The sequence below is a fragment of the Porites lutea genome, chromosome 13, assembly GCF_958299795.1.
Source record: "Porites lutea chromosome 13, jaPorLute2.1, whole genome shotgun sequence".
Lineage (NCBI taxonomy): Eukaryota > Metazoa > Cnidaria > Anthozoa > Scleractinia > Poritidae > Porites > Porites lutea.
Window position 1 is genome coordinate 3030912 of NC_133213.1, and position 13956 is coordinate 3044867.

At 40.6% G+C, this 13956-nt stretch overlaps 3 protein-coding genes across 3 annotated transcripts; all 3 read right to left on the minus strand.

The window, feature by feature from the left end:
* Nucleotides 1-295: 295 nt before the first annotated feature.
* LOC140923597 (adenosine receptor A3-like) lies at nt 296-1207 on the minus strand. Its single transcript, XM_073373670.1, has one exon. It carries the CDS (start codon nt 1205-1207, stop codon nt 296-298), a length of 912 nt encoding a protein of 303 aa, XP_073229771.1.
* Nucleotides 1208-4075: 2868 nt separating this feature from the next.
* LOC140922888 (methylglutaconyl-CoA hydratase, mitochondrial-like) lies at nt 4076-9907 on the minus strand. Its single transcript, XM_073372926.1, is given in 7 exon segments — nt 4076-4294; nt 4752-4799; nt 5969-6207; nt 6903-7154; nt 7738-7810; nt 8931-8998; nt 9703-9907. Coding segments are annotated over 7 exon segments (963 nt in total). The 3' UTR covers nt 4076-4216.
* Nucleotides 9908-11775: 1868 nt separating this feature from the next.
* On the minus strand, nt 11776-13112 carry LOC140923018 (uncharacterized). The gene has a single exon (XM_073373072.1). The coding sequence runs from the start codon at nt 13015-13017 to the stop codon at nt 12031-12033; it is 987 nt and encodes a 328-aa protein (XP_073229173.1). The 5' UTR covers nt 13018-13112; the 3' UTR covers nt 11776-12030.
* Between the last annotated feature and the right edge of the window lie 844 nt (nt 13113-13956).

The window sequence follows — 13956 nt, forward strand, 5'->3', positions numbered from 1 at the left end:
ACTATTGTTTTTAGATTAAAGTTCTAACTTCCGCCAATTTTTTGTCACCCGAATAAAAGTGCAATTTATAATAAAAACAAACCTAATAGCAAAAGTTACAGTACGTTTTGCGTTTTTATATGTAATAAAGGACGAATAAGGCCATTAAGAACGAATAAATCGGGAAACAAACAAATGTTTAGGTCTATCGTTTAAATATGACACAGGAAAACCGTTATAACTTCCTGCACGATGAGTGTACAGACTAGACAGGCCATGTCATTTTTCAAAGGCTGATTTACTGAGTTAGTAAAATTTAACCTTCTTGAATCTGATTCTGACTTGCGAATATGTTGCGCAGAATCTTCTTGATAGCGCATCGGATGTGTCTAAACTTCCAGCAGTAAACCAGAGGAACGAGGGATGAACTCAAATATAGTAGCGTGTGAGTGTAAATAAACATATGTTTCCCCACCTTATTTCTCTGTGTCTCCAAGATCACAATAGCGATTGGCAAATGGCAGGCCAGAAACAACAGATAGACGTAAAAGGTACCAACTGCTGTTTTTCTCACTCTTTGAAAATTTGATCGGTTTTCTTCGTTCGGTGCCACTGCTTGGGTTAGCTGTGCATGAACTTGAACGGTGTGGCGACGTACGGCAATGTAAATCTTGAAATATATTAGACCCATGGTAAGGAGACAAACCAATGCCACAGTCACCGCTGCAAGGTTACAAACATATCCACCGCTCACAACACCGGTTAGGGCTAGGAAAGCACTGAGAAGCCAGCTTAAGATCACTGCAGCTACAACACGCTTGTACGTCACAAGTTCTTGGTAGGTGAGAAGTTCCTGGTGTTTGAGATGAAGGTGGATAGCAAGGAATCTGTCAACGCTGATAGCTGTGACACCGAAGAATGAAGCATAACCAAGGGTGCGTCCTATGGGATGCAGAGCTCTATATATATCTTTAGAAGTTTCCTGGTCGTCAGTTTGTTGTATTTGCATAATCATGCGAGCTAAGTACAAAGGCTGGACAACTAATCCAATACCAAGATCAGAAACAGCCACGCTAAGGATCAATGCTTTTAGAGTCTTTGGCAGTGATGAAGACCTTCGCAGCGCGAATATTAAGACAATGTTCAACATGATTGTTGTGTAACATGAGAAGAAATTGACTACGAGGTTTATGATGAGGTAGGGAGAGAAATCTGCTGCCTCTTTCATCGTGTATTATAACTTCGTCTTTCCAAGAGAACGGGAGCGGAGTCAGGAAGGCGTGCTTTCTTGAATGAGTTTACGTTTATGAGGAAGACTTCGGATGAAGGACTCTCCCCCTCCACGAACGTCTCTTCTTAGAGGTGTTCAAAACCGGAGTCCAGGTGGCCTTGAAAGATGCAACAAGGAACTGCTTAAGGATCGAACAAACGTCCTAAAGATCACGTGATGTAACCTTACCGCTGACGTTTTGAAATATGTTGCGAGCTGGGGTAAATTTGGACGTTTAAAAATTTGAAAACCTCTGAACGTCAAAGCAATTATATTAAAAGTCCATTTCCAATAAACATCCGTCGTTTAAAGGTGGTGTGCATCATCCGGTATTTTTTTCACATTTCGTTTATTCGAATGGTGTCTGTTAGCACAAAGTAAAAGTTACAGTCCTCCCCAGAAGTCTCAGAAAAACGAATAAACGAAAAGATTACTAGTTTAACTTCGTATTCTCCATCAGTCTTGCTTGAAGTCTACGTTTATTATAGAGAAAGAAAATTAATGCTCATCTAAAAAAAAAGGGAAACAAAATGATAGATCACTGTACTCGTTTAAAGGAAAATGAAGATTATCTCCCTAGGGAGCTTCAGCTTTAAGGTAAAAGGCGCCATGTTTTAATGTGCGCGGTCTAATCAGACTAATCATGCATGTAATTATGTGCAGTAAGGATGTGCAATGCAATAATAAGGAAAAAACCCCGGGGGGGGGGGGGGTACTGCCATATATGGGCTATATGGGTATGTGTCGCTGTGAAGGGTATGGTTTTCAAGCAGTTTACTCTAGGATAGGGTATATAAATCAGAGCGTTTGGGTCTAGAATAGGGTATGATTTTTCAGGAAACTGATCAGTTTGTTGAAGATTTTATCTAGACTGGGGAAACGGCTACTCTAGGATAGGGGGATTTTGGGAGTTTACTCTAGTATAGGGTAGCAAAATTCAGCTGAACTAGCTCTGGTATAGGTCAAGGGTTCCAGGGTCCCAGCGGCACATCCCCACCCAGAAATTCCTAAAGTGCCTCCAAAAACTTAACCGTTGTAAGTCTCGTGATCCAGACTAATGAAGGACGAGTGAATCAAATGATGCGAAAGTAGATAGCAAAAATTCAGCTTTTGTTCAGACACTTAAAACATGCTTTATTATGCTTCAAAAAAAAAAAGAAGGTTAAATCCAGAGCAAAAATTAAACGGAGGGAGAGAAGCGACGACCGGAAATGCGTCTGCTGTTCGCAGGCTACAGATGCCTCTAATCTGTAATATTAAGTTACACCCTCCGGCTCCACGCCTGGTTTTTGCCAGGTTATCTTATTATGAAACAGCAAATGATTCACAGGGCCTCCAGTGGGTTATTGTATTGTTTGTGTAAATGCGTTATTTGTCGTATTCAACAATTTCCATGTAATAAGCTCTTAAAGAAGCGGTATGTCATATCTCGCATCAATAACTTGTGTGCTGTCAAGGTTAAATTTGTTATTAACTTTTCTCTGACATTAACTTTTATCTTGATATTACCTTTTCTCTGAAATTGCTCGTCCTTCTGCTTGTCAAAGACAGAACGCCTCCGTTTTTAACCCATCAAGAGTGATCAGCATCACATTTCTCCTTGCAATATTGGTGACAAGAATTAAGGGTATGATCAATTCGGTCATCCTAAGGCAAATTGAGGAATTTTGAAATTACAAGGGCTTCAGCATTATTTTTCTGAAAATTTTAGATGCCATTCAACGTTTTACGAAAGTAAGAAATTTTCTGATTTCTCCCTCCAACGCATTTTCGAGTCCCAAAATTTTAGGTTTCCTTTTTCTACGAAAAATAGCTTAGTCTGAGGAGAGAAATGCAAAAACTGTAAACTTCAGAAAATCGTAGGGAATCTATTAGATAAGCTTCGAAAATTGTACATGAGTGGAACCGTCATCTAGAAATTTTTAGCCTTTTTCAAGCTATAGAAAATTCTGGGCAATATTTGCTTCTCCGAACAGATATTTTACAGAAAGCAGTCGTTGGGTGCCCCTGAACCTCGGCGACCGATGTATGGAGAAACAGTCTGATTGTAAAATCGCTTTTCAATCGAACGAGAGCTAACGAGTATATTTTAAAATAAGGACTTACTAGGGATATTATAGCAGATAACATGGTACACAATAATCGGTTGTTTCATCTTTTATGGAATTGATTTCAGGAAATGCGAGCTTTCTAGTAGATGTAAGCTTACAGTACATTGTCAATATGAGCCTTATAATACATGTAAATAACTCCACGATATAAATTGGGAATAAGACTGATTGTGACTGGATTAATGTTGGGGGTTGGTTGCACGCGCAACACGCTGGCTAAGCGAAGAGGTACCGTGTCTTGCCAAGCTGAGCAAATAAACAGATGTCTCTTTGCTTTATCTTGCTATTTATGAGTCGACTTAAATGGGATAAACCATAGTTAATAGAGGGAATGGTTATGAAACCCGACAAAGTTCTTTGTTGTATGTTTTTGTTCTCTTTTTTGGCGTTGACCCTGCACAAAACACAATAGTTGTTTACTCCGTACTGAGGAACTAACCAATAGAAACGTGCTGGTTACGTAATTCATGCATAACGTATGAACGCAAAACAAAAGATTGTGCAGGGTCGTGGACCTTCCAACATAAATCTTGGCATCTTTGTTTGTTCCTTTGATGTTTGCCGGGCTTCATAACCAGTCACCTCCATTAACTATGGATAAACCGACTTAGTAGCCAAGCTGATGGTGAGCATTTTAATAGGTTTCTCCAGTTTGGGAAGTATAATTACATTCTTTTTAAAACAGCCACGCCAATTGTCTTAAAAAATTTTCCTTTGAGTTGGTGCAATTTGTTTTCTCAAAACAATTAAGATCCATTTTCAAAGTCCATGGCTTTAGGAAAACTTCTGCATGCTTCGGTATCGTGAGTCGTTTTCTTTATTAATTTTTTTGAAATTAAATAAAGAAATAGCTTTTTTATTCTCCCGTGTATTGCGGTGTTCTCTTTTCTTTGAATGCACGAAGTCCTTCCAAACGATCTTTTGTCGGTATTACCTGCGGAAACAAATGTCAAAAATTTCAGCCACAAGGACCTACGAGGTTGTGTTCGTATGGGCGGCCCTCTTTTTAATTTTGTTCCCTTTTTTTCGTTATGTGTCAAAAAGTCAAGCGTAGACTTGTCGTTAGGTCGAATGATGACCGTCGTCATTCTACTACGATTTTCAGCGAGAATGTCGCAGTGACGGAAATAAGTAAGCAAATAATAGAAATTTTATCATTTTGCGATCGGGAGAGGGCTTAACCTCTTTTAATAAAACGAACCTTGTTAACTTTCTGGTGAAAAAAACAAAAAAAAAAAACAGTGAAGCTTTCCGGGATGAATATTGTTTTTGATAATACGCCAAAAAATATATAAGTTTAATCTCGTCCTCGTCCTAAAATTTAAAGGTTTCTAATAAACTCTGCGTAACATTCTCGCCCCAGCGCTAGATTTTACCAAATATAGATGTACCTGTGCGTAGCAGGTCTCCTCAAATGACATGGCAGAAGTAAGGTCAACCTGGAGTTACAATAACAACAACAACATCGTGTTGGTAAGTTAAGTAGAGTCGAACCTGGCGTAAGCGACAACTCAAAATGCCAAGATTTAGGGGCTGTTTACATGGAGGGAGGAAGATCCTAGTACCAGGAAGATCCTAGAAGGCGGACCATCCTAGCGCCATATGTTTTCTGTGTTCAGTTTACATGGAAAGGGTTGTACTTGTCCCTAGCACTAGGAACTTGCTAGCTGAGAGGTAGGAAGATCCTAGCACTAGGGACAAACGCGACGAAATTCCTAAAGTGCCCCCCCCCCCCCCTCCCCGGGGCTACGCAGTCGTTTGTTTCCGTGTTCTGGGCGTCAACATCCGAGTCTGGTTTTTCGATTTTGGATTTTCCTGAAAGGTTGTGATTGACGCCAGTAAAGAGAGCAAAAGGACCCAAATTGCATTTTTAATTTTGTCGTCAGCCATTTTTAATTCCTTCTCTAACCTTCTCTACTTGGACAACTCACGGGCCGAAATTTCTGCATCTCAACCCAACGTAAAGTTATTCCACCTTCTAGGATCTTCCTCCCTCCATGTAAATAGCCCCTTAGTGGTAACTTACGGGAGGTTTTAATCCCGGAGTGTTTTGGGGTGTTCTATTGTTCCGGGTATTTCTACGTCACGTGCGTGGCGAAAGTTAGTACCCAGCCGCATGCCAAGTTATCCGGTTTCTTTTCGAAGTGTTCCGGGTTGTCCCAGGGGTGCTCCGGGGTGCTCCGGGGTGCTCCGGTGTTCCGTATATTAGTGTATATACATCCCAAGCGTGGCGCAAGTTAGAATTCACCTGCATGCTAGGTTTCCCAGGTTTCTCCAGATTGCACATAGTTGACCCAGGAGTCTTTTTGGGTTCCGGTGTTCCTGGTATTAGTACATCACAAGTGCGGCGAAACTTAGAATTCACCAGCATACCAGGGTAGCCGGGTTGTTCCGGAGTGTTCCGGAGTGTTCGGGTTGTCCCAGGGATGTTCCGGAGTGTTCCGGTGTTCCGGGCATTAGTACAACCCAAGTGTGGCGAAAGTTAGAATTCACCTGCACGCTAGGTTTACCATGTTGTTCAAGATTATACTGACTTGTCCCAGGGGTGTTCTGGAGTGATCCGGAGTTCCGGTTTTAGTACATTCCGAGTAAGTCACAGTGTACCCACCTGCATGCCTCTATTGATTGACAATTTTGCCATTCGAACTGCCACAGGTCCCCCAGGTAGAATCTCTTCAGCCAATACGAGGGCTCTTTGATAAGCTGCATCGCCGTTTCCATTCTGTTTAACAGCATAATCTGCTAAGCCTATTTCCTCGGCTTCTACTCCACTGATCATCTTTCCAGTGAAGATCATTTCTTTGGCTTTGGATACACCAATTAGTCTAGGTAGACGCTGTGTTCCGCCTGAAAGAAAAATGCTTGAAAAGTTAAGATCAAAATTATGGTCCGCGAAGCTAGTGAAATCAGAGCGGGTTAGTGCTTTTTGGCATGCAGAACAACCGTTATTTTTCGCGTTTTTCAGGCGAGCGAAGACAAGCGCGAAGCAGGGGCAGAGCCCGAGACAAGCGTGACGGGGAAAGGCGAGCTATCCACAACGAGCGTGTCTTGCGCGTCGTGCTCGCCTAAAAAACGAGGGAAAATAGCGCCATTTCTGCAGGCTAACTGCTTTTGGCAGAGACGTCCTTTCAATGACGGTAGTATAGCCTACGCGTAGCCGCACCTTCCCCCCGACAAAGGAAAAACGGAGAGAGGGAGCTCCCTCTCTCCGGTTTTTCTTTGTCGGGGGGAGGGTGCTCTACACGTAGGCTAACGGTAGTACAGTCAAACCCCGATAACACGGATACTGAGGGGGTCATAGAAAGTGTTTGTATTACTTGGGTGTCCTTATTAAGCGAGTTGAATTTAGAGAAAATGTAAGGGTTTTCTTTCCCCAGGGACAAAGAAAACTGTCATTAATATTGAGGTGTCCGTGTTAAGCAGGCGTCCGTAAAGCGGGGTTTGAGTGTAATTAACTTGTTTATCGCTTGTTTGCGTCTTCTTTCAACAAGTTTTTTCAGAGTTGCCTAGACTACACGTAGCTAAATTTTGGCGGATATTACCTGCTCCAGGAATAATTGCCAAGCGCGTTTCAGTCAGGCCTATTTTGGCATTATCTGCAGCAACCCTGAAGTCACATGACAGAGCCATTTCTAGACCCCCACCCAGGGCGTGGCCATCCAGTGCAGCGATAGTTGGCATGGGCAGGTTATGTAGTTCCATTATTGCCGCTCTTGCTCTTGATACAAAAGGACCAACTTCATGTTCAGGCATTGTGGCTCTTTCTTTAAGATCAGCACCAGCACAAAATATACCTGGACATAACAAAAAGCGCAAATCACAGGGGGAAAAAGCATTTAGCACTTAAACTCCCAAAAGTTGTTTAGATAAGATAGAAAATTAGTATAGGTAATAGCATGATTTGTAGTGATATTTGGCATAAATACCACAACTGATATTTCAAAATTGTTATACGTAATTTCACCAGCCGTTAGGCGAGTGAAATTTGAGACAATTTTGAAATATCACGAGTTGTATTTTTGCCAAATATCACGTACAAATCATGCTATTATAAATTTGTTTATAGTACTACCCACAAAAGGTTTGTAATTTTCACATGTAGGTATTTCAAATTAAGCTGAAATACCACTGCTCTAAGCCAATCAAATTGTAGAAATTTCTCATGTAGTAGTATAAATAGTGCAATGTGAAAGTAAAGCCAAAGAGGTTTCATTTGAATGGTTAAACCTCAGGATTTTGTCCATAGACTCAAACGTTAGACCTACCTTTAGTTACAAGACTCCATTATTCACTCTAAAGTGTTAAATAATGCCATAATGATAAGATGAATATCACTTAGAAAGTGAATCTTTAAGTTCAATGAATTCAGTGTCATACCTGGTGCATCACTCTTGAAGATAACTGTTCGAACATTCTTGTCAAACTTCACACAAGTAAGGGCTTCTGTGAACTTAACAAAAGAGGATTTAATAAACTGTTAATTTTGGGCAAACACTTTTATTGTTATGTGTGCTCTATCAAGGCTTTTGACTTAAAGACGTAATGTTTACAGTACTTACACCCTCTACCTTATGCACTGAGATTTGAATTACTATCAAAATAATAGAACCATGAACACCTTAAATATTTTTGGAATGTTTATTGTGTATTGCTAATCACAGTGAAGATCAGGACAAGCAAGCAAGCCAAAATTAATACTGCTGGCAGTTTATTTTTCTATGCCTGATTGATTACACTGATTGCACACAAAAAACATTCCCGAAATGTTTCTGGTGTTCCAATTTTGTGAGATACACAGTAAAAGGGACCTTCGCTTCAAATAACAAATTATTGGTATATTTTTCCTCATGTACTATTCTACACAATGTTGCAGCCTGCAAAGACAGCTAATTTGATGAAGAAAGTCTTTACGTATGTTATTTAGAGCAAGTCTTAGTATTATAGGACTTCTAAGAAGGTTATTTTAAGAAGATAAATTCTTTTCTAGGCACGCTATGCCATGAGCCCTTTGAGTCTCAGAAAATTGTGATCTAGCTCAACAACAACAACAACATTAACTTTATTATATTGAACAGATATAATTACACCAATTAATGGCTCCAGTGGTTCAAAAGGTGGGTAGCGCTATCCACTGAATAAATCTCTATCTATTGGATAATGCAATTATGGATTTCCATAATACTTATCCGCTGGATAGCTATTTATCTGGCCCCAGTTGCTCAAAAGCTGGATAGCGCTATCCACCGGATAAATCACTGTCCGGTGGATAAATGTTAGGGAAACCGATTGCGCTATCCACTGGATAGAGATTTATCCGATGGATAGTGTTATCCACCTTTTGAACAACTGGGGCCTGGTGGATAGTGCTATCCAACGTTTTGAACACCCAGGGCCAGATCTTCAAGACTCAAAACTCTTTGTGATGCCATCTTATTTTTGTGCATCTTTTTTACTCTTTGCCACCCATCTTGGTTATTATAAACTAGGGTCTTTAGCAACTGATTAAACCTTAGATTTAAAAGCTTGTTATGACAAATCAATAAGGTAAATGTTTCAGGGCTAATGCTCACCAAATTTAGAAACTTTTTGCTCATGGCATTCTTAGCCTCTGGTCTGTTCATAACAAATACTGCAATCCCTGTTGATAAGGTGATAACATATGAGTCACAGGTTTTAGCTATTAAACAAGTTTTATATTAAAGTGTACCACAATTTTAACTGCTACATGACCTTAAAAAGAAAAATCACTCAGAAGTAGACTTCCACCAATCAAATGGTTTGATCACACTGGTAGCCAGTGCTATTTGAATCATTTGATTAAATGAAAACCTTCACAAATGTTTTCAATTTCAATGGCTGTATAGCATTGAAAATACTGGTAAGAAGTTTCAACAGCTCACAAAGATATTGATGGGTTTTTTAAGTTATGCTAACCACAACACAGCCAATGCGGTGGTGGGGATGTATCCAATCATCTGACAATTATGTGAAGCTGGCCAGGAACATCTACGTTTGATAAAATTCTACCAATGAGACAAATACTGGCCATTCCATTCAAAGTCTGCATCCTTCCACTCCACCACCACTGAATTAACCGGGAATTTTAGGGGGAGCTATAGAGGGGGTTTTCAGGAGTCATTTCTGAAGGAGTGACCTCAGCTCTCTTCAACGATCTCTCTGTGTTTGAAAAGAGTAATGGGTTGGCATTTTAATCTTATTTTCCCGAGATGCAAAATTCCTATTTTTCTGTAGGGAAAATTCAAGGGCCCATCAATAGAGGGTGCATATATTAAATGGAATGGCCCATTAACCAAGGATACGGCCATGGGTATAATAAGGCACCTTCGTGCTTTCCCTCTAGATAGCGAAGGCTGAACTCTTCCGATCTTGATGTCGCACTTTCTGTACTGTAGAAAAGTGTATTTGATACAGAATGTCTCCTATATGGCAACACTCTCTTCAAAAGATTGATTAGCAAGGCGCTATTCCCATTTCTGCGACGGAACACAACAGCCGCCATTTTGTTTTTGAAAGTTCAATACGTCATGTATTTTCCCTGATTGTCTCCTTCGTGAGCAATTCTTGTCGCCAGTGCTCTCTGCCGATAATTGTCGAGGAAGACTAAACCCAAAAAGAAAAATTGTACCGCTAATTTTTATTTTGCAAAAACCTTAATCAAGCATATTTTGTTTCGGTTTCATAAAAATCGGACGGAGAAGGAGGAGAAGGAAACAAGGGCGGATCCAGTGGGGGTGGATTGGGTGGCTAGCCACCGCCCCTGTAGAACAGCTCACCGAAAAATATATTACGTGGAAAAACAAACGGAAATATGTGGGGCCAAAAAATATAGAAATACGTGGGTCGCAAAAACCTTGTGAAGCCAACCAGCCTTCGTCCTTCCTAAATCGCCTCGTTTTGGGACAAACGTAGGACAACTTAAAATAAATTAACGTATAGTTTGATGGCCGATTGTTATAATTCCCCCCCCTCCACCCCCATTAAAAAATCCTGGATCCGCCCCTGGGACACCATGCAATTAGCCACCATCGCAGGCAGACTTAATGCCTGATACAGACTATATTGAGTTCTCTATCTAGAACAAGTCCGGCTGCATGCAAGAAGGTGCAGTGGAGATAAAAAATACACAGTCAGAAGATTGACTCCCCCACCCACCCCTCCCCCCCCAAAAAAAAAAGGGGGGAAAAGTTTTTAAAAAAATGATGGAAAAAAAATTCACGCAACGTTGATGGTCATCTTTATTTCAAAGCTGAATTGTTAGTTGTAGATATTTTAAGTTTTAACGCCACCTGCGTTTTATCCTTTATCAAAACTTTGTTGCACAAAAAGTGTCGCGATTTTGGGACTAGAACTAGATACTGGAAACTTAGCCTTAAAACCAATATTCCGGCTCAAATAGCTTCACAATTTCGGCAGCAAAATGCGCATCTATGAAGGAGTATTGATTACTGGATAATTTTGGGATGGGATATGACTTTAACCTCACTTTAAATTTAAAACCAAACATGCGAATGCCTTGCGGCACGCGCCCTCCCAAACCCGACCCGATTAAAGGGGCTGTGTCACGGCAGTCCAATTCATTTTGTCTAATTTTGCCAATTACTCGCCCTCAATCGCTATGGAACTTAAAGTTGTAAGCAAAGAAATTACATGTAAATGACAAAATCAGAGATCCGAGACAAACAAATATGTCTCCTGAGCATTATTTTTGAAGTTGCAAGCATCGGATCAACTTTGAAAAACTGTTAGTCTGAACAGTTTTCAAAAATCCTAATTTCAATCCTTTTCAATCTTCTTCAGTTTTGCCCATCCGTGACATCTGTTGTTTCTGTTATGTTATTCCTTTAAAGTTTTAAGCGGTTATTTTTACGTTTCTCTTAATTTAACGGGCATTTTGCATGTTATTTCCTAATTTGGCTAAATTTCGTGACACAGCTCCTTTAACTCCCAATGTAACGCTTTTTTTTCTAAGGGCCTGTTTACATGGAGGTGGGGGACCCCAGGTAGGAGAGGTAACCCGCTTAGGTGGGATACCCCGACTGTCCATACAATCTCTCGTATGGTCACCCCAAGTAAACGTGATCAAATTAAAATAAGAGATTATATGGACAGTCGGGTTACCTCACCTACCTGGGTTCCCCCACCGCCATGTAAACAGGCCTTAAGATATTTGTTGTCACCCAAGTAAAATATGCTTTACTTTGGGCGCGTTCGTTTGACCGTCAGAACAAGAATAAATGGAATAAACTTTTAGAAATTATCTGTTTAGGCAATTCATCACATCATACCATCTCCAAATCTAAAAATACATTATTAAGATGTATGTAGCATTCCAGTGGTCTAAGAAACCTGCTGGTAAAAGAGATTTGTCACAAAACTTTTTTGCATTTTTATTCCGGAATAGCGTCAATCGAACACACCTTGATCGGTCATCTCTTTTCGTGCTATTTCGTGCTATTTTAAACCATTGAGGTGAAGGCAGCCTCGTCACGCCACGATAATTCGACACTACAAACGGATGTTTTAAGTTTTTGTGTCACGAGGTGACCTCTTAAAAAATCCATGAAAAAAATTGTTTTTGTCTTACTTGGGCAACAAGTACGAACTAGAACTGAGGCAAGAATTCAGGTCAACTAGATTTGCAGCTAACAATCAGTCGAAGGAATCGTCATTCTCACTTTCGTCATGTAAACTCTCTTTGTGTACGTATTCCTCTTTTAGGTTAAGGCAGTCGCAGGGTTTATAGGCCAAGATTCCTTCTAACAGCTTTCGCCCACTGGAAACCATACTTCTGTCTGACAGAAAGTGAATGACGAGGACGAGATTGTTGTCAGGAGACAAGACTTCGCTCGCATACTTCACCTGCTCCAGCACGTGCGCTTGGAAAAGAAGGTGATGCTTGGCATAGACATTGCATTCCCAGTGAAGCCATTTGTTCCTGCGAGACAGACGCCCGTGGCTAAACGATTTGAACGGTTCGTCATCCTCGGTGTTATCCACAATTATCTTATCTCCTTCTTTAAGCATGGCACCCACGTTCGAGCGCGAAGCCTCGAGAGCCAGACCATCGATGGTGAACACTTCCTTTGGGAACAACACCCCTGATATGATCTCATCTTCAAACTCCTCCCTGCTACAAGACCTAACCTGCACCCCAAGCCGATCTTGTTCCTGGTTCACTTTTTTTAGGTCCAACTTAGTCTGATCGATATAGTAGGCTAGGGTGTCTTGTTTGAAGAGAACCTTGTCGGCGAACAGTTCTTGTCGGCTCGCGTATACCTGTTTTGGAGCGTAGAATAACTCTCGGGAGACATTAGGGTAGTTTTCACGAATGTATTCTCTGTTTGCTCCAACCAACTGGGTCTGTAGTCCCTGGCGTCGAAACTGGGGATGAATCCTCTCTGCATCGCATGACGAACTACGCCCTTCGTTCACGACGACGAACGTGCGAAAACCAACGACTCGATCGCCTAGCTCTGCTACAAAAGAGGAACGTTTCGGTTCTGTTAGCCAGTTTTTAAATCTGTTAGGAATACAGTCATGCTCTGCTTCAAATCTATCTTCGTAAGTCACTCGAGAGAGATTTACCACCGCAGTGAAGTCGCTTTCGGAAGCTGGACGGATTTCGAGATGTTTCATTTTGGATTTTTAAATCTGGGATCGGCTACAAGCACAGCGTATAACGTGGTTCTCTGACCAAAGATAGTACTTATGCTTTCACAATTTTTTAAAGAAATTTGAGATAATAGCTCATTGTTAAGTACAATCGCATTCTTCCAATTGGTTACGTGTCACTTACAAGGTAATTATACTGTCTTTTATAAACAACATAAACAAGCTCCAAATTGCAACATTGATCTGTTAGCAATTTGTCGAATCTAACTCAAAGAAAAAGACATCTAACAATCTCTAGAGCTCGTCATAAGAGTAGCAAACGGCTTGAAGTGATTGAAACAAAGAAACAACTTTTGTCAGGTGTTGGTTTGGAGGCCATCTTTATTCTGAGCGCGTTTTACGGCTTGTTGAGCAATTACTGAACAAATCACAAACTATAAGCTTCCTTTTGAAGTGGAAATCTTTGTTTCAGAAGTACTAGTCTCACATTCTGTCGCTCCAAAAAGAAAACAAAATGCTAGCAAGGGTTTGCACAGCAGCGTGTTTCATTTCTGTTGTGGATTAAACACAAATATTTATACAATGGCTACTGCCAACTGAATAAATATTGATGTTTATTGATTAGGAAAGAAAACCGAAATAAAGAGGAATATCGGCTGAGACTGCAAATTGTGCATGTTCCGGTGCCAAACGTTTTTGATTTCGCAGTTTTAGCAAAATTACAGCGAAATTCAGGCAGTAAAAGAAAGTTTCTGTATGGGAATTATTTGGAGTAAAATTAGTTTGCAAAGCTGCAGGCGAATATCTGCTCAGGGTCGATAAATCTTTCGTGTAACGCGGTCCTTTAGGACAGGCAAAAGGCTTATCACTCCCTGTCTTCCCTTGGTCTCAACAGGCGATAAACGATAGCACCGAATTTTCTTCAAAGACTTCTAATGCATTTTCGCTTTACGTAACGAGCAT